Source organism: Octopus bimaculoides, chromosome 1 (assembly GCF_046866305.1).
Source record: "Octopus bimaculoides isolate indiv1 chromosome 1, ASM4686630v1, whole genome shotgun sequence".
Taxonomy (NCBI): domain Eukaryota; kingdom Metazoa; phylum Mollusca; class Cephalopoda; order Octopoda; family Octopodidae; genus Octopus; species Octopus bimaculoides.
The window spans coordinates 41868894-41895187 of record NC_142928.1 but is presented as its reverse complement, the minus strand read 5'-3'; the positions used below and the strand labels follow the sequence as shown (position 1 = coordinate 41895187).

General features: G+C 33.7%; 1 protein-coding gene across 5 annotated transcripts in view; it reads left to right on the top strand.

Moving 5' to 3' along the window:
* Nucleotides 1–1455: 1455 nt before the first annotated feature.
* Nucleotides 1456–26294, top strand: part of LOC106878937 (DNA replication ATP-dependent helicase/nuclease DNA2) — a 46535-nt gene continuing 21696 nt past the window's right edge. For all 5 annotated transcript variants that reach the window (XM_089350691.1, XM_089350684.1, XM_089350679.1 and 2 more), the window contains exons 1-16: nt 1456–1591; nt 2703–2851; nt 4835–4882; nt 5163–5213; nt 8458–8490; nt 9099–11227; nt 11320–11400; nt 12438–12503; nt 14023–14187; nt 15374–15398; nt 16260–16322; nt 18907–18992; nt 20105–20212; nt 20917–20985; nt 24256–24298; nt 25687–25767. In XM_089350691.1, coding sequence (XP_089206817.1) covers nt 5187–5213; nt 8458–8490; nt 9099–11227; nt 11320–11400; nt 12438–12503; nt 14023–14187; nt 15374–15398; nt 16260–16322; nt 18907–18992; nt 20105–20212; nt 20917–20985; nt 24256–24298; nt 25687–25767 — 2976 coding nt within the window. In that variant the 5' untranslated portion in view covers nt 1456–1591; nt 2703–2851; nt 4835–4882; nt 5163–5186. The remainder of the gene's footprint in view (nt 1592–2702; nt 2852–4834; nt 4883–5162; nt 5214–8457; nt 8491–9098; nt 11228–11319; nt 11401–12437; nt 12504–14022; nt 14188–15373; nt 15399–16259; nt 16323–18906; nt 18993–20104; nt 20213–20916; nt 20986–24255; nt 24299–25686; nt 25768–26294) is intronic.

Here is a 26294-nt window from a genome sequence, read left to right as displayed (position 1 = left end):
CTGGATGCCCTTCCTAATGCCAACCACTCCAGGAGTGTAGTGGGTGCTTTTTACGTGCCACTAGCACAGGTGCCAGCTATGTAACACTGGCATCAGCCACAACTACAATCTCTCTTGGCTTGACAGGTCTTCCCAAGCATGGTATATCGTCAAAGGTCTCAGTCACTTGTCACTGCCTCTGCAAGACAGATATATTGAGCAAACAGATAATTAATCCTAAGCAAAGGGTTAATGAAAAAGATTACATATTTAATGAAATATATCCAGTGATAATCCTTAAGGGTGGCTTCCTTGAACTTTGAGACAGTATTGTATTGTAAACCACTTGGAGAAGAAATCTTAGCTGGCATATTCTACCTTTCTGATATACTTGAAGGATTAAATTTGCTGAACAAAAGTTATAAGGTAAAAAATAAAACATAACAATTTTTTAATTTGTAAAGAGGTTATTAGTGCTTTCCTTGGAAAACTTAATAAATTCAGGATGAATATTAGGAGTTTATGCAATTACCAACTCTTGATATTAGTGAAGAGGAATAGGAAGAGGGTGATATTTTAGAGTACATTGAGCTCTTGAAGAAATTGCACAATGATATAGAAATTTGGTTAAAAGATCTCCTGGAAATGAATTTTCCAAGCTTGGTCATAGACCCCTTTGGGACAAATGCAGCTGGTATTGGTATCAAACTACAAGAAAGCTTTATTGAGTTGCAGAGCAATCAAATTACTCAAGTAAAATTTAACCATGGGTTCACTTATGGACAAGTAGTAAAATTGCTTTGAAATTCCCTTTCTATTATCAAAAGCTTGTAATTGCTTAAAAATTATAAGTAGAGGTGATATTTGTCTGTAACAACCATGGACTTCTGATATTGAAAAACTTATGAAACTGTATCAGCCACAAGGTTCTTACTAAATACAGTAAAAAGGTAATATGATATTTTTTATATTTTGCTGAACAATTATATTTTTATAACCAGAGAGTAATATATTTTTTTAGAAGTTATTATATTAATTTCCTGGGTATTAAAGATTTTTTGTTATAATGTATGATTATGAATGGTTGTTTTATTGAACCCACAAAATATATTTGTTTTGTGTGTAAAATAGAATAATAGAGGGACTAAGTATGCAATTAATAGACACTGATATTTTTATGGATTTTAGTGCATTAATAGTTGAAAACAGATAAACTTTTTGTTCAGAAATTGTTTTCATTACAAATTATCAATGTTGAAATACATTTCGTGATAATGACACTAACTTAAAACAATATGTCAATGGTTATTATTTCATAAATTTTACAAATTTTATTTTTATCAAAAGTGACCTATTTCTACTATTAATCCCATCTCTTACAAAACGGAAATACTTTTTTTCACAAATAATGACCAGGGGACCACAGAAAAATTAAAGATTCCAAGTGAGCCACCTGCTAAAAATGGTTAGGAACCACTGCAAGTCATACTGCAAAACATACAACGGACTTCTATAATTGACGGAACTTATTTTCACTCTTCACAAGAACCGGTCTTTCCGGGACAGATCGCGCCAATTTTAAACTAAACATTGTCATCGCAGCCGAATGCTGGTAAGCTGTGTTGTTTAAAAAATATATACTATTTCGAAAACAAAATTATACATATATATTTATGTGTTCATTTATTTCCATTCTTTTCTGTTTGTTTTTTTAAACTCCTGCTTATCACAAATCTGTCAACGCTACAAAACTATTCTTTTTAATTGTCATTATCTCCCCCGATCTGATGAAATCAGTATCTATAATGTAATACAAATAATATATGAGTATATGCATATATACGTACATGTATGTACATACCTACATCTACATGTATATATAGATGCATATCTGGGTACAGGACGTTGCGAAAAAACGTGGACAAAATGATAAACAGAGTACAGAAAACACAGGCCACATAGAGAACATTTCCTTCATCAGCTGCCACCATTCTAAAACTAAGCGTGATTCAATCGACACTATATTACTTTAGGAAGTCGCATTATACCGAGTCGAAATAAATATAGTTCAATATTGTAAACATCTTTTCAAGGTATATCTCTCGTATTTGTTTAGAAAATTTAGATACTTATCGATGTTTTAGATATACAGTTGGTAGAAATTCAATTGTTCCTTAGTTCTAAGCACGCTTAGTGGTATCAGAGTTGGAAAACAGTTGTATAAAATATACGCCTTCAAATGTTGCTTAATACTGTGAAAGTATATACTATTAATCCCTGCCGCTTTGATGGTCCAGATGGACTATATGTAATCTGAACCTTTCCCCCCTTATTTTATTTTTTTTTTTTTTACTGAATCTCACGTTTTAGGCTATGAAGATTCCGATTCTGAAAAAAAATTTTCAAAAATCTCAATTTCAAAATTTCGAACCCCCCCCCCCCGTTTTTATATAGATCCACAGGGTAAACCTAACCCTAACACTAGTTTTGTGAGATTTGGCTGTTATTTCTAGCATGTAAATAGCCTACTTGGTGGGGGGGGGGGATTGAAATTTTTCAAACAATTTTTTTTCAGAATCGGAATCTCCATAGCCTAAAACGTGGGATTCCGTAAAAAAATTAATTAATAAGGGGGGGAGGGGAAGGTTCAGATTACATATAGTCCGTCTCTACCTTTTTTTTTTCTACATTATCCAATCTCTCTTTCTTTTTCTTTTTGTAAGATCGTAGTGTGTAGTTTGACTGCTATTTCTAATGTCTCGGACGACTACGCAGAGGCTCCTTTCATGAAAACAGTGATGATGCAGGAGAAAAACGTTGATATTTTAGTAAAACATAACTGCACTCACTTCAAGTATCAGTTCATGTAAAGGTGAGTTATTTGAACACGTGAGCCTATACACTTAATTGAATACTTTGAAATTATTTACAATACATTTTATCTTTTTTATATGCATTTTTGGAGTTTTGGAATAAGTACCGAAAGGATTTATTAACTAATATCATGATCAGCATGTTAAAAGAAATATTTATGGGAATAAACGATTTACCTTACCGGTATACTTTCGTTAGAAACAACATAGTTATCAAACTAAAATCGGTTAATATAAAGATCTTTACCCGTTAACAAAAACAAAGAAAGACCCAGCCTGCTGGGTGTTAACAAAAACGAATATGACAAAAAAATTTGCGCAAACGAACCTGGGTGGGGGTAGGACTTTCGGAAAATTCCCAAGATCCGATTTTTTACTGTTATTTCTAGCATGTGGTAGCCTGCTTGAAGGTCAAGGCCGTAGAATTGGGAAGGGAAGGGGTTGGTACTCTTATTTATTTCAGTCATTTGACTGTGGCCATGCTGGGGCACCGCCTTTAGTTGAGCAAATCTACCCCAGGACTTATTCTTTGTAAGCCTAGTACTTATTCTATCGGTCTCTTTTTGCCGAACCGATAAGTTACGGGGATGTAAACACACCAGCATCGGTTATCAAGCTATGTTGGGGGGGGGGACAAACAAACATATACACACACATACATATATATATACACATATACGACGGGCTTCTTTCAGTTTCCGTCTACCAAATCCACTCAAGGCTTTGGTGGGCCCGAGGCTATAGTAGAAAATACTTGCCCAAGGTGCCACGCAGTGGGACTGAACCCGGAACCATGTGGTTGGTAAGCAAGCTACTTACCACACAGCCACTCCTACACTTATTACTTCATAACTTTTTTCCAATAGATACAGGAGTTTTTTGGAGTGGGTGGGGGAGCAAAGTAAAACATTGTTAATTAGAGGTTAAAAGACAATCACGACAGGGGCTGTTCCGCACCTCTCCTTGAAAAATGCATTTCCAAAAAAAAAATTTTTTGGATTCCTACGTTTTAAATGTCAGAGATGAATATGCAAGAAGAAAAAAAAATTAACCCCCAGCTGCAACCCCACTTCGATTTAAAATTTTGAACTTTTTTTAAATTTTTTTTCCCCAGTGTTTTAGATGATGGAGATTCCGAATCTGCAAGAAACCACGTTTTCAAAATTTTAAATTCAATAAGCATATAGATATGTGTATAAAGAGATAGATATGAATGTCTTCCTGGGGCTAAAAACAACAGTAACACTGTCTTCTATAGGACTGCCACATTTAGTTGACAAATATATTTTATAAATAAACGGACAGGGACAAATAGATAGACAGATAAATAAATAAATGGATGAAAAAGATAAATAAATGGAGGAAATGTTAAAATTGGGGGAGGGGGTGAAATTTGAGCTCCTTATTAAACTTTATAACATTAATTATTAGATATTGCTTGTTTCTCATAAAATGGTGTATATTTAATTTACATTAAATCATTATTTACGATTATATATGGCAAACAAGTAAAACGCAAATTCTTTCCACTTTAATGTTTTTGTCTGTGTTTGATTTTGATTTGCATATGCTCGTCAATTCACTTCGATCTCTTTAAAGTAAACAAAATCAAAAATTTTAATGTGGGAGGGCAGGTGAAATTTTTAAAATTATTATTATTATTATTTTTTTTTTTTTTTTTTTTTTTTGCATATTCATAATCTCTGACATCCAAACTGGAGGAATCTGAAAAATTTTTTCAAGGAGAGGTGCGAAACTGTATTAGCCCCTCACGACACTTAGTTGATTTTTTTATTACCGAAGAGGAAGGAGGTCAATTCTTTTGGCTAATTTGTGTTCCATTCGAATTGGTGTTTATGTTGTCGATACCAGAGAGGTAGACGAAAGTAATTGTCATAAAACGTTTAATTTTGCGTTCTTTGTCTCAATATTCATATAAACATTAATTGTTGTTGTTTACCCATGTCGCTCTTATCCTGCAGACTTATGACCAAGAACATTTCCACTGTGACCATCCTATTTTTTAGTGGGTAAGCATGTTTGTTTTTATTTATTTAAAAAGAAAGGATGTGATTTGCAGAAGATTTAGTTGGTGTATCTGGCTAGTTGAGTGACAGCATAGTCTATTTAATTTAATTTGCTTGTATAAACAAAGAAATGGAGTGAGCCTCTGCTATGTAGTGTGATAGTAATCTCTCTCTCTCTCTCTCTCTCTAAATGATTTATGAAATTTAATAAATCTTGAAAGTATTTTTTTATACAACCCGTTATCTTAGAATTGATTTTGTTATATTCTTTTTAAACTTCCAGTTCTTACAAGCATTGTGATAAACCATGGGGAAACCTGTGAAAGACAACTCGGTAAATATATCTGTTTTTAATGAACTTTAAAACTAGAGATGATTGTCTCTCACCTGTATTGAATTGTTTTCATAAATGCAGGCTTTTTATCATCTAGTTGAAGGAAGATCGAAATTTACCCTCACTCTAGAAACCTGGCCTAAATGCTTGTAACAAAGTGAACTCTGCTAAAGAGTCCCAAGAGTCAGTTAATCTAAAGTTGGTCTACAGATTAAGTCTAAAAATGTTATTAAACATAGCTACTTCGATGTAAAATAAAATTTAACTATCATTATTTCAATGAGGATTATTTATTTGAAATTAAATTCAGTGTTGTGTATCTTTTTAATAGTTTTTAAAAAATTAAGTAACAAACAAGATGGTTAGTTGGCAGAATTGTTAGCATGTTGGGTACAATGTTTAGCAGCATTTTGCTTGTCTATGTCCTGAGTTCAAATTCCACCAGGGTTGACTTTACCTTTCATCCTTTTGGGGGCCTATAAAATAAGTACCAGTTAAGCAATGGGGTTGATGTAATCGACTTACCTATCCCCTGAACTTGCTGATCTTGTGCCAAAATTTGAAACTATTATTAAACAACAAACTAATGTGGCAAGCTGGTGGAATTGTTACTGCACTGGAAAAACTGCTTTCCAGCATTTCTTCCATCTTTAATTCTGAGTTCAAATGCTGTTGGGGTTAACTTTGCCCTTTGCCCTCTTAGGGTCAATAAAATAAGCACTAGTTAAACACTGGGATTGATGTAATCAATTTACTACCTCCCTGAAAATTGCTAGCCTTGTGCCAGAATTTGAAATCAACAAGTAACAAGCTGACTCATACAGTTCCTCTCATTCAATCTTAAATATTGATAATTAGCAGAAGAATGATGAGCAGAATTAGAATTCCAGAGAAGTGGAGGATCTGAAGGTTAAGATGCCTGATCAAAATATTTAATATTGGTCAAATTTGTGTAGCTGTATCTGATAGGAATAATTATGCAGCAGGGAAAAGATGATATTAGTTAATGACTTATAGTCTTTTGAATTACTCAAGAATATTTTGGTTTTAATAGATTTCATTGCTGAACTTTAACCATCACCATACATGCTGAATTTGTTATGAAAGAAGCACTATGTAGATGTACAACTTTGTACACACATAGGAGTGCTGGTCTGAGAATTGAAATGTGGTTAGGGCATGTGGATTCATTGAGTGGATGTAGGTAGGAGTAGTATAGAGTTGCTCTCATGAAAATGTATTGTTTCTGTCACAGTAGAAAGGTCATATTTCTAGATTGTGTCAAGCTAATGGCCTTTTCTTGGATGCAGTATAGTAACTACAGTAGTCTTTCACAAAACAAGTTTGTTCAACTGGGTATATCTAAGAAAATACAAGAAACAGTTGTACAAAATAGTGATCAGGACTAATTTTTTACAACCCCACCCTGTAGAATTGACCAGTTTGTGTTGGTTGACTTTGAACTAGCATAGTTAAGTTGGCAAAAGTGTGCTGACTTTTCATCTAGCAGCAGACTGAAAACAGTTCAATGGGGGAAAAAATTGACTGTAAAGTGGAGTTGTTCTTTTCTTGCATTAAATAATTATATTTTTTGAAGTTCATCATTTGATAAATAAAAATATTTATTGGTAGACAATTATCAGATTAAAAAGTCTTTATGAAGATTTTAATTATTTGCATAATTGATTACCTTCAAATTATGTTTATGTTTGATGTGGAAATTATGCCTAACTTATGTTTGCATTATGTATTATTGCTTAACTAGCTGGCTCCATGCCATCAAAAATGACGGCTGATTGTAGTATTTAATATATAAATAAGGTACTTAATAATCACAGATACAAACATTCACATACTTCCCTTGTACATGCACACACACACATACACACACATACTCACACAGAGTTGAAACACTGAGTTTTCCTTTCAGCATTATTTGTTCATTTCCATTGCACACACACACACATTCACATGACCCCCTTTTATATACATACACATATACTCACACAGAGTTGAAACACTGAGTTTTCCTTTCAGCATTATTTGTTCACTTCCATTGCACACACACACACACATTCACATGACCCCCTTTTATATACATACACATATACTCACGCAGAGTTGAAATGCTGTTTGATTTTTTTTTTTTTTCACCATAGAACTTCCATTATCCCACTATCACGTTTGTTATCACCCCTTCCTTCCTTATTCATTTATCACCCATTCTTTCCTTATTCATCTTTCACCTATTCCTGGCATGTAAAAAACACCTTTTTGAGCATGGCTGTTGCCAGTACCGTGTGACTGGCCATCGTGCCAGTGGCACGTAAAAGCACCCACTACACTCTCGGAGTGGTTGGCTTTAGGAAGGGCATCCAGCTGTAGAAACTCTGCCAGATCAGATTGGAGCCTGGTGCAGCCTTCTGGCCTGCCGGTCCTCAGTCAAATCGTCCAACCCATGCTAGCATGGAAAGCGGACGTTAAACAATGATGATGACGATATTGTGATGGAGAAATACACAAGAGTATTATTATAGCAGAAGATATGGATGGTAAATCAAATTAATACACTTGTGAATGTTCACATACATTCACATACCTCCCTTGTTCGCGCACACACATGCACACATATACTCACAGAGTTGAAATGCTGTTTGATTTTTCTTTTCAGCATTGATCGTTCACTATCCCACTTCCATTGCACCCACATACACATACCTCCCTTTTGCATACACATATACTCACACAGAGTTGAAACACTGATTTTTTTTTTTTCACCCCTTCCGTTGTTATTCATCTATCACCCCTTCTTTTCTCATTCATACGTTGTGGCAGAGAAAAACAAGATACATGACACGTTCTTTGCCACTTCCTCTCTCTCATTGCTATTACTTTCTCTCACTCCTCTTAGTCAGGGCTATTACTCTCACTACTTCTCCTTTACTGAATTACTATTTTCTCTCCTCTCCCTTCATTTATACTACTATTTCTCCTCCTTCCTATGTGGTTTTGGACAAATATATATATAAGATCACTACGCTCATTATTATATTCGGAGATTTTGAAATAGATTGTTATTGAGTGCTACAAAGATAAATATGGAAATGTTTTCAACAAACATTTTCTACCTTAATTATAGAAAATGTAACTTAATTTTCTACCTTAATTATATTGAGTCTGTTTATACTTTTGCTGCCTGTAATATGTTCAACTTTTTTGTAATATATATTTGTTTTCAATTTAGGATTCCAGCCAGCCAAAAATTTCATTTTTTATGGTAAGGCACAGCATTTAATATGTATCCAATTTCACGTTTTGCACTTTATTGTATCATTATCAGAATATTGAGGTCATGTGTGGCATGGTGCAGAATCCTGTTGCCAGACATAGGGTCTTCCAGCAGCCACCCTGTTGAGTCTGAAGCCATGTGGGAAGATGAATAATGTCACCATCACTAGTGATCGCTCCAAACTCCATGATGTTGACTGGATGTTTGATTTTTATCATTCTCAGTACATGTTTTGGGGACATGGCAAGCCAACAGTTCTGTGTGTTCACCATCTGTTTGTATTGGAGCTTCTGGTGCGAATGTCAAGCAGTACAGCATGTTGTTTCCAAATTTCTGGCAGAGTGAATTGCTTTATGGTGCTGGTTTTCTCACAGACGGTGCCCAACTGACACCCACCATACTGTGTAGCCGACAAAATCAAAAATAAACAATATGCGAAATTAAAATTATAAAAGGCCAACAATTTACCCATTGCATCCTGTATGCACACACACACACACATATAACTTCATTCCATGTATCTTTATATTGTATTGTAATGTTCTATTTGTTGATCATATAAGAAATAAAAGAAATTATCTTTATTTTGTTTTCAGAATAATTCAAATAAAAGCATGTTTTCTGGTGTTGGAAAACCAAATTTCAAAAATCGATTACGGCTGTCAAAAAAGGCCTCAACTGTTTATGTGGCAGAACAACCAGAAAATTTCACAAATAGTCAATTTAAAGCATGCGACCAAACAGAAATTTCTAAAAGTACCAAAAAGCCACCTATTTCATGTCAGACCTCCACTGATCCATTGTTGTTTAAAATGTATGGTAGTCAAAAACAGAAAATCACAGACATTAATGAATCAAATACAATTCCTGATATACAACCTGAAGGATCTTGTTCTAAAAAATCTCCTGTTTTTGATGATTTAACTAATTTTGGTCCATATCCTCTCCCAACTACTTCAGGCATATTGAAATCAGTAAAAGAGGAAACTGCTCATCTTCACAAATCAGATGAAATTTCCGAAGTCTCTCATCATCCGACCTGTACAAAGAATGACGATGCGTCTGATAATTTAACTACTTCCAGTATACATCCTCTGCTAAGTTGTTCCAGTCTGTCAGAATCTATGAATGCAGAAACTGTTAATCTTGATGATTCCAACATTATTCTTGAAACACCAGTTAAAGAAATTTGTATCAAAAAAGCAAATGTATTTGATGGCATTGGAAAATTTGTTCAAAACTCTCCTCAACATAATACAGACATTCCAGGAAGCGAAGAAAAGTCTGAAATGGAAATATTTTCTTGCTCTGTTTCTCCTAACCATAACATTTCTAATTTTCCTGAAAAATCTAATTCTCCAATATTTGCAAAGCAGCCTGAAACTAGTCATTATTCAGATACTCTTGAGAGAATACAAAAAAAATCTTTTGCACGCAGTTTTCTTTCTTCCTCTTCTGATTTAAAAAATACAGTGGAAAACCGAATAAATAAAAAAGCAGATTGTAAAAGTAAACTAAAGTCTAAAATTTCAAAGAAATCTATGAAGAAGGTTGAATCACTACAGAAAAAAGACAGTATTGTAGAATATACTACACTGAAATTAGCAGAACCAATTAATAAGCCTCTGACCCCTGTAAAAAATTACACTGGTTTGTCAGGAACATCTGTTAAACGGTTAGCAGTTCCAGGTTGTTCACCATTATCAAAACGTTCCCTCAGCAGTGAATTAAATAAAACTGGACTATCACTTAATACTGGATGTAGCATTGAGTTATCTAATTTATTTCTTGATAATAGTGATGATAATGAAAACAATACGCTAGAAGATCACAGTTTAAGTGAAGCCTATTCAGATGAGCAGTTAGCTATGTGGGAAAATTTAAACCCGGACCCAAATGATGTTTGGGAGCAAAATGATTCTTTAAAAAGCCCAGTTCAAAATTTTCCAAAGAATTTGAGTGCTTGTAATGAACTTAAAAAATCTAATGTTAAAAATAATTTAAGTGTTTCTACTTTGAGAAAAAATGATGGTAGTAATACTGAAAATAAAGTGTTTAATTGGTTGGGTGCAAAAAAAGATATGGTTCCTAAAAAACTAAATAATACAAATGATACATTTCTGTCTGAAATTCTCGCAGAAATTCCTGTTGCTAAAAGCCAAAACTTATCTAAAGGAAAACAAGTTATGACTGAAGTAAAGATTAATATGGAAAAAATTTCAAAAAGTGAACCTCGTATTGAAAATGGATCTGTTATTAATGATAATGAAATATTATCTGAAATTCTTAAAGAAATAAATTCCAGTGATAAGGGATTATCAAACAACCTCATTAACCCTAACCATATTCAAAGTAATATTTCTCCAGATATGAAACATAATCATTCCAATGATGTAAATATGCAAAGATCCAGTGGTATTAGTCTGAATGATACTAGTAAAAATGATAATGCAAATTTAGTGGATGTTAATTTGAAACACATTCAGGACAAACCTAACTCGCCTACCTCATTCTCTCCAGTTCCCAACATAAAACATATTTCTTCTGTGAGCAATAACAATATTTCCTCAGAACCACAAAGCAAACTTGATGAAGAAGAAAATATTGAACTTTCTCAGTGGAATTCATCATTTGACTTTGATGATGTGCCCAAGTCAACAGCATCTGATGATGAATTCTGTGATGATATAAAAAATCTTTCTCCTTTTAAATCTAAAACAAAAACGTATGTTAATTTTTCTTTTATATCAGCTTTTCTCCTTTCTATTTTGAATTTTGATTACTGTTCTATTATTACTCATGATTTATTGTTTTCAGTTCCAAAGATAATCCACTGACTTGTTCTCCTGTGTGTTCATTATATAATCGCTACCAAGTCAATGATGTCAAATATCAAGGGTAAGTAATCAAGAATTTGGAGAGTTAATCATCGTCATCATCATCATCATCATCATCGTTTAACGTCCACTTTCCATGCTAGCATGGGTTGGACAATTTGACTGAGGACTGGTGAAACCAGTTGGCTACACCAGGCTCCAATCTGATTTGGCAGAGTTTCTACAGCTGGATGCCCTTCCTAACGCCAACCACTCAGAGAGTGTAGTGGGTGCTTTTATGTGCCACTGGCACGAAGGCCAGTCAGGCAGTACTGGCAACAGCCACACTCAAAATGGCACTGGCAACGATTTCACTCGATATTCTAAATATATCAAGGCAGTGAGCTGGCAGGATCATTAACATGCCTGGTAGAATGCTTAGCAGCATTTTGTCTGTCTTTACGTTCTGAGATCAAGTTTCACCAAGGTTGACTCCCCCCCCCCCAATTGCTGGCTTTGTGCCATAATTTGAAACTGGTATTTCTAAATATATCTGATAAACCATTGTCATTGTTATCACCACTGCTGCCACCATAATCATCATTTTTATGTTTACTTTTAACCATGATAAACTGCATTGTTATATAATAATTTTCTCATGAAACTTGATTATCTGTGAGGTCCAATATTTATTCCAGCTTTTTCTCAAGCCTTTGATCTCTCTGTTAAAATAATTTTACCAGCATAACAAGAGTTGTACATTCCTTAGCCATCATTTTTATTCATGCACTTGTTCCTCAGCTATATATTGGTTAATACTTTTATTACTTAATTATTCTTATCTTCTAGTAAGTCTGTCTTAACTATACTTAATATAGTCTCAAAAATTGTTGGATCTCATAAATGCAGTGGTGCAAGTAGGTTTGAGATTCATGAAAAAATGACATTTTGCTAACCTGTCCATCCTATAATGCTGTTTATCATCATCATCTCCTTAATATTCTTCTAAGATTATTGAATGCTTTCTCATTGTGTATTTTCTTTGAAACCAACTTTCTTACTGCCCACCTGATAATATTTTAAAATGTTAACACCTAGATATTTATTTGTTTCTTTCAGACAAGATATTGAGTTGGTTTTGACCAACCAAGATCACGCAATTTCATGTATGCTACATGGTTTTTGGTATGTAATTTCTAAGTTGTTTATATATATATTTATTTATTCTTTTACTTGTTTCAGTCATTTGACTGTGGCCATGCTGGGGCTCCACTTTTAGTCAAGTAAATCGACCCCAGGGCTTATTTTTTGTAAGCGTAATACTTATTCTATTGGTCACTTTTGCTGAACCATAAACATACAAGCATCAGTTGTCAAGCGATGATGGAGGGACAAACACATGCACGCATACATACACACATACATACACACACACACACACACACACACACACACACAAACACACTTCTTTCAGTTTCTGTCTACCATATCCACTCAAGGCTTTGGTCGGTCCGTGGCTATAGTAGAAGACACTTGCCCAAGGTGTCACGCAGTGGGACTGAACCCAGAAGCATGTGGTTGGTAAGCAAGCTACTTACCACACAGCCACTCCTGTGCCTATATATATATATATATATATATATATATATATATATATATATAATCATTGTTTTAATGTCTGCCTTTCCATGCTTGAGTTGGTCAGATAGAATTTGTTGAGGAGGATTTTATAAAGCTGCATGCCCCTCCTGTTACCAACTCCCACATGTTTCCAAGTAAGCTAATATTTTATCACGAGCAGATGTTTTCACAGAAGATTAGAAATGAAGGTTACTACTTGCCTGATGGTGATACTCATTTTACAACTATCACATGAAGTCAAGGCAAGGAGACAGTAACATGCACACACGCACACACACACACTTTTAGTGTCCACTTTTCCATGGTTGTATGGGTCATACATTTATGGAGACAGATTTTTTATAAACAAATGCCCTTCCTGTTGTCAACCCTTACCTGTTTCCAAACAATGTAATATTTCTATATGCCCAGACTTGTTTTTGTAGAATATTGGTAATGAATGACACTGCTTGTATGACTGACACTGATTTACAACTATAAGGTGATGTCAAGACAAGAAGACACAAGCATACACACGCACACCATCATCATTATACATCTATTTTCGATGCTGGCATGGGTAGGACATATATATATATATCACATGATGATGCTGATTAGATAATATATTTATAGCTGCAATTGTTACATATGGTAATTATTATGTGTCTCATTTGTTGATGCTGACATGATAGGGCTTAACACATTCGCATCAGTTAATAAACAAGCTCTTGGTTCAATTCCAATCGATTTCAGTCATCCTTTGATTTCTCATTTAATAAAACAATATCAAAAAATCTCAAACTTGAGCGTACTTTCACACATAATTTGAAAATCAGTAGTGAAGTTTGTAATATATTAATTCCTATTAAATATTTATTATTGATCAAAATTTCTATTAAATATTAACAATTAAACAAAACTTTGGCTATAATATATATATATATATATATATCTGCAATTGCCTGGATTATAAATTCAATCTTTTTTTCAAATAATTACCTTCAAAGTAAATTATTAATATTTTTTAAACTACAATATCAGTGTCTAATTTAGTATCTCTAATGGCATTGTATTTTACCAGGTGTTATAGCTATGCTGCTGTAGGTGATATTGTCCATGTTCTTGATGCCAGCATTGATTCAGCTGGTGTTTATCACATAACTGATGAAACAGGGTTACTTGTCATTAATCCTGACTTTTTGGTCTCTAGCACAACTGTCGTGTCATCTTTGTTTTGTATGAGAAAGTAAGTATCAATTATCTTGACTGTTTTTGTTATTTGATAGAACCCATTATGGCTATTCTTTTTAATATTCCCATACTTCATATTTTAATTAACTATCTACATCAGGTATGGCCAAACTAACTTGCAGAGCAAATAGCTCTCACATGTAATATACAATCTGAAAAAATATGTTAGCAAGATACCTTTTCTGTTTCAGTAATGGCAAATTTTAAAGAATAGCCTATCATGAAACATTGTTTATACATATTGTGTCATCATATTTATATATATTTAAATAGATTTAAAGCCTTAGAGTGACATATTATGCTGTAGTTTAGGTTGTTTTTTCAGGAAAGGTAAGTTATATAGTTAGTCATCTGTTCGTTACTATAATTCTATGTACTCAGTACAAATGATTTTTATAGAGCATATGCAGTGTTACCTCTGTCAGGATATCAAAATGAAAACTTGAGTTGTGCTACCTGTACAGAAATAGGCAGCAGTGAAATGAAGTCCATGAATTAGTCAAATGATTTCTTAGTTATAGAAGATAGTTTATATTATATAAATGATTAGTTACTGTAAAGACTATACTTTATGAAGCATTTGGATAAAGAGTGTGATGCTGCATGATGAGATGTGAGCATTTAATGTGGAAGGTGTGTTGAGGCTTCAGGGAAATGAAACTGCTATGAGCCATTGGAAATGTAACATTGGCTTGCATGAAAAATTAAGAATGTATTAGCAATAAAGGTATCGGCTAATGTGTGAAGGAGCAGTAAACACTGTTATGATTATATAATACTAAACCTACAGAAGACACCTACTGTGTGTCAAAAATGCTGTGGAAAGTACTTGTAGCAGAGTAGATCAACTGATACTTTGGAAGAGGCAATGAGAGAAAGGCACAATTAATGTGGTCGTAAATATACTATATTTGAAAAGAATGAGCTGGTTATACCTTTAGATGTATGTGTACTCAATCAGAGTTGCCTGAACATCGATAAAAATATTCTTAATTTCATTATTTATATGAGAATACAATGACCAAAATGTCAATAGAATAACTGCTCAGAATGGAGAAATTCTAGATTTTGAATTCAAAATATACTGATTGTTGTATTTTGCTCTTATTTCTATGCACTGAAATGAATTTTTTCCTCTTTATAGTTATGTTATTTAAAAATCTTTTTTATTTCTATTTCAGAGCAGTTTTGAATGAGAGGTTCAGAGTTAGTATTTTATTTACTATATTTCTTTTGTCCTTTAAATGATTTATGCATGCATGTACAGATACACATATGTGTCTATGAATGAATAATAGGAAATTAAAATGCTGGATCAGTAAGCCACATGATTTATTATATAGTTGTGTCTCGTATGTAGAAAGATTTTTTAAAAATGCTTTCATTAACTATGCAATTAGTAAAAAACAATTCCTGTGAAAGTGCTCAAAGTCTACAAAAATAAAGCAAGGAATATAACTAATGAAATCAGTTAATTGAAATTTTTGGAAAATATAGAAAATAGAGTGGAGCCTGGTGTTGCCATCCAGTTTCACCAGTCCTCAGTCAAATCGTCCAACCCATGCTAGCATGGAAAGTGGACGTTAAATGATGATGATGATGATGAGAGTAATGGGAGGATGGCATGATCAGAAGTTCAAATTTTCAATTCACTAAAGAACACCTGAATAAGATATATAACTCTATCTGATAAAAAACAAGTTTTGCTTTTATTTCACAGTCAGCTGTGATAGAAAGTTACATGTATAAGTATTTTATATTATATTTAATTAGGAGTAATTTTGAGACAAGCAAGTTAAATTGTGAATGAATAAACTATTAAAATTTCTAATGAAAAATGATATTAAACATTATAAACACTAATTTGCATATGCAATACACACACACACACACACACACACATGTATTGAGAAATAAATAATTGAACATCTATGAGCATGTGACCTCTTGGGAGTAGTTACTATAGTAGTTTTGATTGAATAACTTTAAAATGAGACAGTTTGTTTTAGAGTGACTTTGGTGAAAAATTAGTTTTATTTTGATAAATATATTTATATTTATTTGCAGGGAATTGACAAAGGAAACTTGCATATGTTATATGGGAGTATTGTGCATTGTCTTTTACAAGAGGTTAGTGCTTTGTCTTTCAATATAGCATTTTATTCACTAATTTTCTTTCATTGTATTGTATACTTTAGATTGTTTTGTATGTTTCTTTGCTTCATGAATAAGTCAGAGATGGATGAAGAAAATACCTAATGCTTCAAAACATTACTTGTAATATTTAGAAGAAACAATGGTGGTTTCAGTTTGTAATGAAAATAAAGAGAGAGAATTGTGTAAAAATTACTATTTCAACAGTATCTGGGACAGAGTTTGACTAAGGAAATAGAAATAATTCAGTTGAAGAAAAGGGTTTACTATTTTCTATGATTACACACTGCTTCTAATTACTTGAATAAAAGTGCAGACATGGCTGTATAGTTAAAATGTTTACTTTCCAGACACTTGCCCAAGTGTCTTCCACTAGAGCCCTGGACCAATTGAAACCTTTTGAATGGATTTGGTTTATGGAAACTGAAAGAAGCCCACTGTGTTAATACATGTGTGTGTGTGTGTGTTGTTTGGACATTGTGTGATTTTTGTAAATGAGCATCACTTGTACAAGTGGTGTCTTTCATTTCAGTGTTCCATATAAGCATATCCACCATGAAGGAAATGTTGGTTTCAAATTTTGGCACAAGGCGAGCAATTTCAGGGAAGGGAGTAGGTCGATTACATTGACCGCAGTATTCAACTGGTACTGATTTTATCGACCCTGGTGGAATTCAAACTCAGAATGTAAAGACAAGACGAAATGCCACTAAGCATTTTGCCTGACATGCTGTCAATTCTGCCAGTCCACTACCCTACCATAGGAAAATATTACCTGAAGGCTGGCAACAAGATTGACATCTGTTGCAATGAATTGCATCTAACCCATGCAAGCATGGAAAGGCAGGTGTTAAAAGATGATGATGATGTATAAATTTCTTTTCACGAGTCGATAATAGTAATCTATTTTTTTAGTCAACTTGTAAAAAACAGCAAGAAAAGAGGCAGTTAAATGTAGTACAGTTGATATTTTTTAAAACTCTTGTCAGCTTCAGAATTGGAATGTCTATGAAGTGAGCTTTCTAAATATTTCTAGAACACTCTAGCTTTAGAATCTGTTAATCATAATAATAAAAAAAAACTATTGCCGTTTGAAATACAGACTTTTATTGGCTAGATTAAGCAATAAAAGTTGTGTTTGAAAGGCACATTTATTATGAAAATATAATTTTAAGTGTTAAAGAAAGAAATAAAATGTAAACAGGTTTTTAATGCATTCTTCCAGAAGGCTGAAGGTTATCTGACTCGAGGCTAGATTTATTGATTTTATAAGGGAAAATATGTTGTTTAGAATATGCTTTTGGAAGAAGTTCAATGAGAAATGGGTATATTACTGCAGGATCTGAATGAATTTGTAACTTTGAAGGGAAAATAGAATTAGAATTGAAGAAATATGAAACTTTTAGAAATGCATGTGAAAGGTATATATGGAATGAGACATCCTCAGTTAGACCCATCACCCATCATTTTTTTACGATAATGGGAAATCTGAGTTTTGTTGATAGGTCCCAGGTCAGCTCATATCAAATAGACTAATGATCAAAGGCACTCCAACAGTGAACATTCTATTTTATTTTATCTAAGACTACATTATCCAATGATTTTTTTTGTTTTTTATAATTTAAATATTGAATATGGTATGAGGAGATTTGGCTGCTATTTCTAACAAGCTGCAAACCATATAGAGGCTCCCCTGACACTTGCTCAAGCTGTCATGCAGTGGGATTGAATCCAAAGCTATATGGTTGGGGAGTGAACTTCTTAACCATAGTCATGCCTGTGCCTTTTAGCACCCTATCCATAGCACAACACCTGCTTCACTCATGATCAACACAACTAAAATTTTTGCATGCTTTATTAATGCTTTGCTCCACAAAGTCTGATGATCTCTCATGTGGTAACCACACCTTTAATATACCCATAACATACTAAAGTCTAGTTGTTTTGTATGCTAGAAGACATTGCAGCTTTGAACACCTGCTGATCCTCAACAAGGTTGAAATGGGCCCTGCAATAGATTGCTGTTCACATATCTGGGAAGGCACAACTTTTATATGTGCAAACTTTCTATACTGTATTTAACGAAGGCCATGTGACTGATTGGTAAACCATCATACACGACAACCACAAGCACACCAATACACTATAATATCTCCCTCTGTGTTTTTACCTTTACTACAACATTACTTTACTTCTAAACTAACAAGCTGTGTTCCATCTAATACATCTCCTTCCTACCCACTTTTACAAATGTTCAAATTAAATTTCAACTATCTACTACAAGTCTGAAAAGTCCAGGATGAACTTTTTAACTAATGATCATCTTTGTTTATTCTTTGGAGTCTGATTACATGTAGCGAAATATTGACTATGTATGTATATATATATATATGAAAAGAATTTTGGAAATCTGTGTTAGACTTATTCTTCCTTGAAATAATTTACAGCAATATACTCTACAAGAATCTTTTATGTTCATATATAAACTGTCTGCTATTTCTTTATTTTTATATGCCATAATTTTTTTTTTTTTTTGAGTTATACCTTTTATTTTCTCCAGGTTTTAAGAAATAAAATTTTCAAAGAAAAGGAAATTATATTATTAACCAAATCAATTATGAAAAGGAAATATATTCTACATGAAATGTAAGAATTTATACTGTTTGAAGCTTCTACTTATATCCTTGCGGTAGTAATTCCCAACATCTATTTTACTATTTTTTAAAAATCTAGACATTTTCATAAATATTGGGATTAAAGTTATAAAATGCCTGTTATTAATCTAGAAAATATGATACAGCATCTGTATTCAGCTAGCAGCATTGATATATGTGTGTGTATAATATATATATATATATATATATATATATATATATATATATATATATATATATTTGTTAAAAAACTGGGTTCAGGGAAACCTGTGGTGGTTCTTTTGTATTGTACAGTAGAGTTCATGAGTTTGGATAAGTTGATATGCTTAAGAAAAAATCTAGATTTTCTTCTTTCGAAGACATATGAGCGTGTTTAAACTCATAGACTTTATTGAGTATATAAATGATTGAACTTAGGCCAGTTATATACTGAACTATAACCATATGTTTGTGTTTATCTTTTTAACCTTTCTGAGATGAGTATTAACCAATCCTTTTTAAAGACTGGTTAGCAGAGTAGCAGACAAAATGCCATGTAGTGTTTAGTTACACCTCTTTGCCTTTTGATTTTCAATCCCACCTAAGCCAACTTGTCCTCTCATCTACTAGTGGGTCAGTAAAATAAGAACTGGTGCAATATTGGTGTAGTTATAAGAGGCTGTGCTCTTCCACCTCAGTGTGTGGCCTTATGCTTTGTTGGAAATTATCAAAATTCTGTTTAATAATTTTAAAGGTTTAATTGCAATTAGCAGTTCAGACTATAAATTATATAAGTTAGATCTAAATTAGGCTCATTCTAAAATGCTTGGCTTCAAGTAGTAGATAAACGTAATGCTTGAAATATATATAAGTATTATGAATATACTTGAAATATATATATGAATATTATGAACAGAGTTGTGGAGTAAAGTTCATTATCATCATTTAATGTCCGTTGTCCATGGTAGAATATCTGGGCCAGATATAGGTGGTTTAAATGCTAAAGGGTTTAAAAAAATGTGCAAGCAAGAGAAAATAGAAGCAGTATTGAAGAACAACCACATTTTATTATAGAACTCAACCTTGTTTCTGTAAATGATTGTTGCTTCTTTTGTTTTTTTCTAGTTATGGTCTTGGTACTGATGAATCTGTGGTGCTGGCAGCAGTTTTAAAATATATTCCAAATATTGTGAAATGGATTGAGCATCATACAGATTTTATGAAGCAACAGAGGTAAGAATTGTATATTCAGTTTAAATTGAAGTAGAAGATTGCTGTAATGATGTTGACGACAAATTAATATCATTGAATCTTTGTTTTCTCAGTAAAGCATCATTTATGTTTTAAAATCTCTTGGTGAGCTATTTGCATTGATATGTTTAAGTAATAAATATATTGGTAATAGCATAGATGATACAATTACCAAACAACTTATATACCAAGCATGTGTTGTTAGCAACATGTTACAACTATCCCTTATGCTTTTGTGAACTCTTGGTGGTTAATAAAGAAAATGTTGTATCAAATATGTATTATTTCATTAGTCAAGCCCTGCTGTACATACACAATTGTATAACAGACTAGATGTTATTGTATATAGAGAATCTGATGTTTGACCATCCTCACATTTATGTACAAACACATATGAATGATCACTACCAATGCTCTTTCCATTGAAAAAAATAGACCTATCATTGTTGTGGCTTGACAGTTTTGTTTGGGAATATAGTAATGAGAATTACTCTATGAACCATAAAAAAAATGAAAGCTATTAATAGAGTATCAGTTAATGCTGAGTTTGAAAATTCATCTTTTTATTCAGATGTAAATGCAATAAAAAAAATAGTCAATACAGACTCATATAAATAATGGATCTGATTTTGAAATTTGTCCCTATCATTTTGTAATGCTATTTATCTGTGTATCTTTTAATTCAGTGGTAGTGATGTCAGTAGAACTATAGTTACGTCTGTCTGTGATATTGAAGAAAATATTTGGTCACCCAGGTAAGTTTGGCTAAGCTACCTTGGAATAATACTTTATGGATCATGTTATCATTTCTTGCCTCTCTCCTTCACTTTACATTGTATTTCTTCCAGTTTTCCTTCTTTTCATTTTTTAAATGAATTGATTTTTTTTTTTAAATAACATAATAAAGGATAACTCATCATCATCTTCATCTACTTTGTAACTTTCCACTACCAACCTCTCACACTATAAATCTGTTCCTCTTATACATTACTCTCTTTCATAACCTTGCTTAAAATCAAACTCTCTCTCTCATTCTCTTTCAGTTTTAGAGGTTACTATAGGTTCTTCAGTTTCACTAGTTGCGAAGTGACTGTACTAGTGTTGGTATTACAGAAAAAAACATCCAGTACAATCTGTAATATGGTTGGCATCAAGAAGGGTATCTAGCTGTTGAAATCTAGCTTTTGAACACTGTAGTCCTCTGACTTGTTGCATTCTGTTGAACTCTCCAACTCAGGCAGATGTTAGGTGGTGGCAATGGCAGTCAAATCCTATTGGAGTCCTTTTTTTCATTTTTGTGGGATTCCTTCTTAATATGAGGTGGTATCAACATGTTCCTGGTCTAGTTATGTTTAATAAAAAATAACTTATTTACTTAAGTTTTAACATCATCTCCTTCAAAATAGTCACTTTGTACAGCAATACACTGGTCCCAGCATTCCTGCCACTTTTTAAATCCAGCCTGGAAGCCATTATCTGTGAACAAGTTGAGGACCTTCTGTGATTCACTCTTGATCTTGACAATAGTATTAAAACGGCAACCTTTGAGCTGCATTTTCATCTTGGGGAAGAGATGGAAGCCTGCAAGTGCTAAATCTGGCAACTAGGGTGGGTGTGGAAGCGATACCATGTTTTTGGTGAGAAACTCACAAGTGAGGAGAGCTCAGTGTAGTCATAAAGAATCCAATTCTTCACGCTCCAAAGATCCAGTCGCTTTTGCCAACTGTCCTCCCTCAAACGCTTCAAAACGTCACAGTAGAACTCTTGAATGACGATCTGGTCCAGGGGTGGGGGCGAATTCTTGATGCACAATACCACAGATGTTGAAGAAATGATGAGTATACTCTTGATTGGGCTGTGGCTCTGTCATGTGCCCATGCCACTCGAAACATTGCATATGACCCATTGCCTCTTCATAAGCTTGCCGAAGCATGTTCAATGTCTCTGTAGCAGACTTCCCAAGTTTAATGCAAAATTTCATGTTGACACTTTGTTCAAACTTCCTGTTCATGACAAAAATTGTAGATTACAGCATACATGTGATCACAAAAATGCATTTCACACAGCAGTGTCACTTGACACACTGCCTCATGATGGTCACTGCTAGCACTCACTGCACATATCCATGTACTGCCATCTGTTGGCACACTACAGAACCAGTCCAGGAACTTTTTGATACCACCTCTTATATGTGTCAGTAGTTTACTGTGATTGCTTCAATTGGCTATGAACTCTTCCTTTGTGCCCAAAGAAATAAAAATCTTTATATTTAAAAGATAACCAGTCAGAATTGTGGAGAAAAGATATGCTACATACATTCTCTGTCAAAAATCAAAAATCTACCTTTTTCACTACTTAATCAAGATATCTAATTAAGATAAGAAATTGTTCAAATATTCAATTATTTCATATGAATATTTAATATACCTAAAAAGCATTTTCGTTAAGGCAATACAGCCTTAGCTTCACTGATTTATAACATTGCTAAATGCAAAGAACATGTCTTCAGTATGAGGACAATTTCTTTGTTCTTCCACCATTGTCAGTTTTGGAGGCCCTGAAAAATTCAATAGGCACTGCTCTTCCTCCTGTGACTAAACTTTAAATAATTCACCAGTACAAAGAAAGTGTTTATTAGGAGGATGATGATGTCTCTTATGAAAAATTAAGCTAATATAACTAAAAATCAGTCACAGGCTGAAAATTTTGGGGAGTATTTCTTTGGAAAATTGGTAATTTCTTTAAGTTACTTAATAATAGACACAGACAATCTGCATGGTTTAGAGGCTTGAAAGCTCTATGCAACATCTTAAGAAAGCATCTTCTACTATAGCCTTGTCAGTGAAATTTGGGAGACAGAAACAGTGTAGAAATCTGTCAGATATGTATTGGTGGAAATGGAACATGCTAGTGGGATGTTGTCTCTGACCTGTCTAAGAGGGCAGTATCCAAGTAAGATCTGACTTGGACCCCTAACTTGCTTAACCCTATGCCAATATGGATAATGGTTAAGTAAACAGCAGAAAGGACACTGATGATGAGTTTATATAATGTGTATCAGAATAGAATCACAAAATTGGTGAGCCAAATGACAATATCTTACAATATTATAGGTGCAGACATTGCTGTATGATTAAGAAATTTGCTTCCCAGCCAAATGGTTTCAGTTCCACAGCATGGCATCTTGAGCAAATGTCTTCCACTACAGACCTGGTCTACCCAGATCCTGTGAGTGGATTTGATAGATAGAAACTGAAAGAAGCCCATTCTGTGTGTGTGTGTGTATCTTGATATTGCATGTTAATTGTAAATGAGTGTCACTGACATACAAGCAGTGTCATTCATCATCATCATCATCATCATCGTTTAACGTCTGCTTTCCATGCTAGCATGGGTTGGACGATTTGACTGAGGACTGGTGAAACCGGATGGCAACACCAGGCTCCAGTCTGATTTGGCAGTTTCTACAGCTGGATGCCCTTCCTAACACCAACCACTCAGAGAGTGTAGTGGGTGCTTTTACGTGTCACCCGCACGAAAACGGCCACGCTCGAAATGGTGTCTTTTATGTGCCACCCGCACAAGCCAGTCCAGGGGCACTGGCAACGATCTCGCTCGAAAATCCTACGGGAGCCAGTCAGGCGGTACTGGCAACGGCCACGCTCAATATTCTGCAGAAACATGTCTGGCCATGGGGAAATATTACCTAGTTTGGAAATAGCTATGGGTTGGTGACTGGAAGGGCATCTGGATGTTGAAAGACTGCCTCAATAAATACCTGATCTGTGCAAGTATGGAATAGTGGATGTTAAAATGATGGTTCCAATCCATTTTAGTTATGTCTCTTTATGTCCAGTTGACTCTGTCTTTTGTCCTCCTAGGATGATAAAATAATTAACCGACAAAGTACTGAGGTCAATATAATTAACTTAAACTAACAGTAGCAGTGCTCCAGCATGGCCACAATCTTATGACCAAAACCTGTAAAAGATTATTTCTGAACTTTACAATTTTTTTCTCTGTAGGTTTGGTTTGAAAGGAAAAATTGATCTCACTGTGGAAATCAAAGTAAGTTAAAATAGTTATAGGTGTTTTGTTAAATATTTATTAACCTTTCTATACTACATAGATAAACATATACATATGTAATATAAATTTTTTTATATTATTTAAACACATACCTCTTATTTTTTTCTTTTTGGCTTGCATTTTTTGAAGGTGTGTGACCTAGTGATTAGACTGTTGCATTCACAATTGTAAAATTGTTGATTCCCAGATTGGGCATTGCATTGTACTCTTGAGCAAAACAATTTATTTCAGATTGCTCCAGTCCACTCGGCTGTAAATGAGTTCCAGAATTAGCTGGGCAGTTAACCCTGTGATGAACCAGCATCTTGTTTAAGGGGTGTATTATAATCTGACACTTATATGCTAGAGAAACTGTGTTAGGCTCTAGCCTTATGAGTTCTAAGGTTCATGACAGATCTAAGTCAAGTCTTAAATGCATGCATTTTCAAGCAAGCAAAGGTGGGTTTTGTTTTCTTGTGTCAGTTTTTTTTTATATTTACAGATGACATTAGTGTTAATTGCATAAACCTGTTGGCAGAATAATTGAACTCTAATAGAGTTATGTGCCTTGAAAACAATAGCAGCTAAATCACCATGCCGTATTAAAAGATGCAGTGGACAGTGTAATTCTAGATATAATATATCTGGGATCACTGTGCATGAAAAGTATATTGTTACAGCTGGAACACCTGTGATCACATTGATTTCTGTGTTTTCAGACTAACCTGGCGCTGGAACAAAGGCTATAAGTAAAGAAAACTTGAACACTTAGCTATATGGTCAGCATAACTCAACTTGTTGAAACATTTCCTGCTTTCACTATATATTTATGATGTAAATGTTAAAAAATGAGCTGGTTCATGGCAATTAATTGGTTTCCATCCCCATATTGAAACACTTTGTAATGTAAGCAAAATGCTTAGCGCCATTTCATCTGTCTTTACTTCCTCAGTTCAAATTCCACCGAGGTCAACTTTGCCTTTCATCTTTCGGGGGCATTGATGTAATTGGCTTACCTCTTCTCTTGAGCTTGCTGGCCTTGTGCCAAAATTTGAGACCAATATTACTGTACTCATACATATTAGAAATATTCCGAAACATATTCTGAAGCATTCATAAGTTTGTTCAAAGCTCAGAACTAGAAACTACTGGATGTTACTAGAACCAGCAAAGTCCAGCATCGGCATGACTTTGTTGCGATTGCTATTCATTCCAAATTGTTGGTCTATTTTCTTGCTGTCTCTCTTATCTTGTACTCAACTTTAAAAGTATATTTTCTTTCTGTCTTTATATAATCTTTATTCTGGTGGAGTGTCAGGATAATACTGAAAATTCAGATACTCTTTCTGCAACTAATATTTAAATTATATATTATTATCTAACAACAGACACACAATTTAAAAAGGAAAGTAGTGCCCCTTGAATTGAAGACTGGAAATCCTTCTTTTTCTGCTGAACATAAAGGCCAGGTAATATATTTAATCTTTGTAGCACTGTAGCCATGCATGACTGTTTGTTTAACAAACTTGCTTCATATCCATGTGGTTTCAGGTTCACTTCCACTGAGTGGCATTTTGAGCAAATGTCTTCTACTATAGTCTCAATAATAAGTTCATCAAATATTATCATATCAGCAAACTGGAGATTCTAATTTGTATAACAGTACGTATGCTGGTAACTAATTAAATTAATTGCAAAACTGTGCTCTAAGCACCTGAGAAAAGATATAGGTATAGTTTCTTATGATTTCTTTCATTGTCTCTTAGACAAATATTCTTGTTTGTTGTATTTGTATTGTATTTTACATTGCAAAAGTTGTTGAATTATTTGCATTTCTTTTATTTTTTTAATCTTATGTTTTTCTTTTACTTGTTTGTCTTGAATAGACTAAGTTCTCAGCACATATTTTGATGAGAAAATACCTTAATGTATTAGGTTACACAAGCTGAAGGAAATTTTAAGTCTAGAAACAAGTAGAAAAATGTATTAAGTAGCA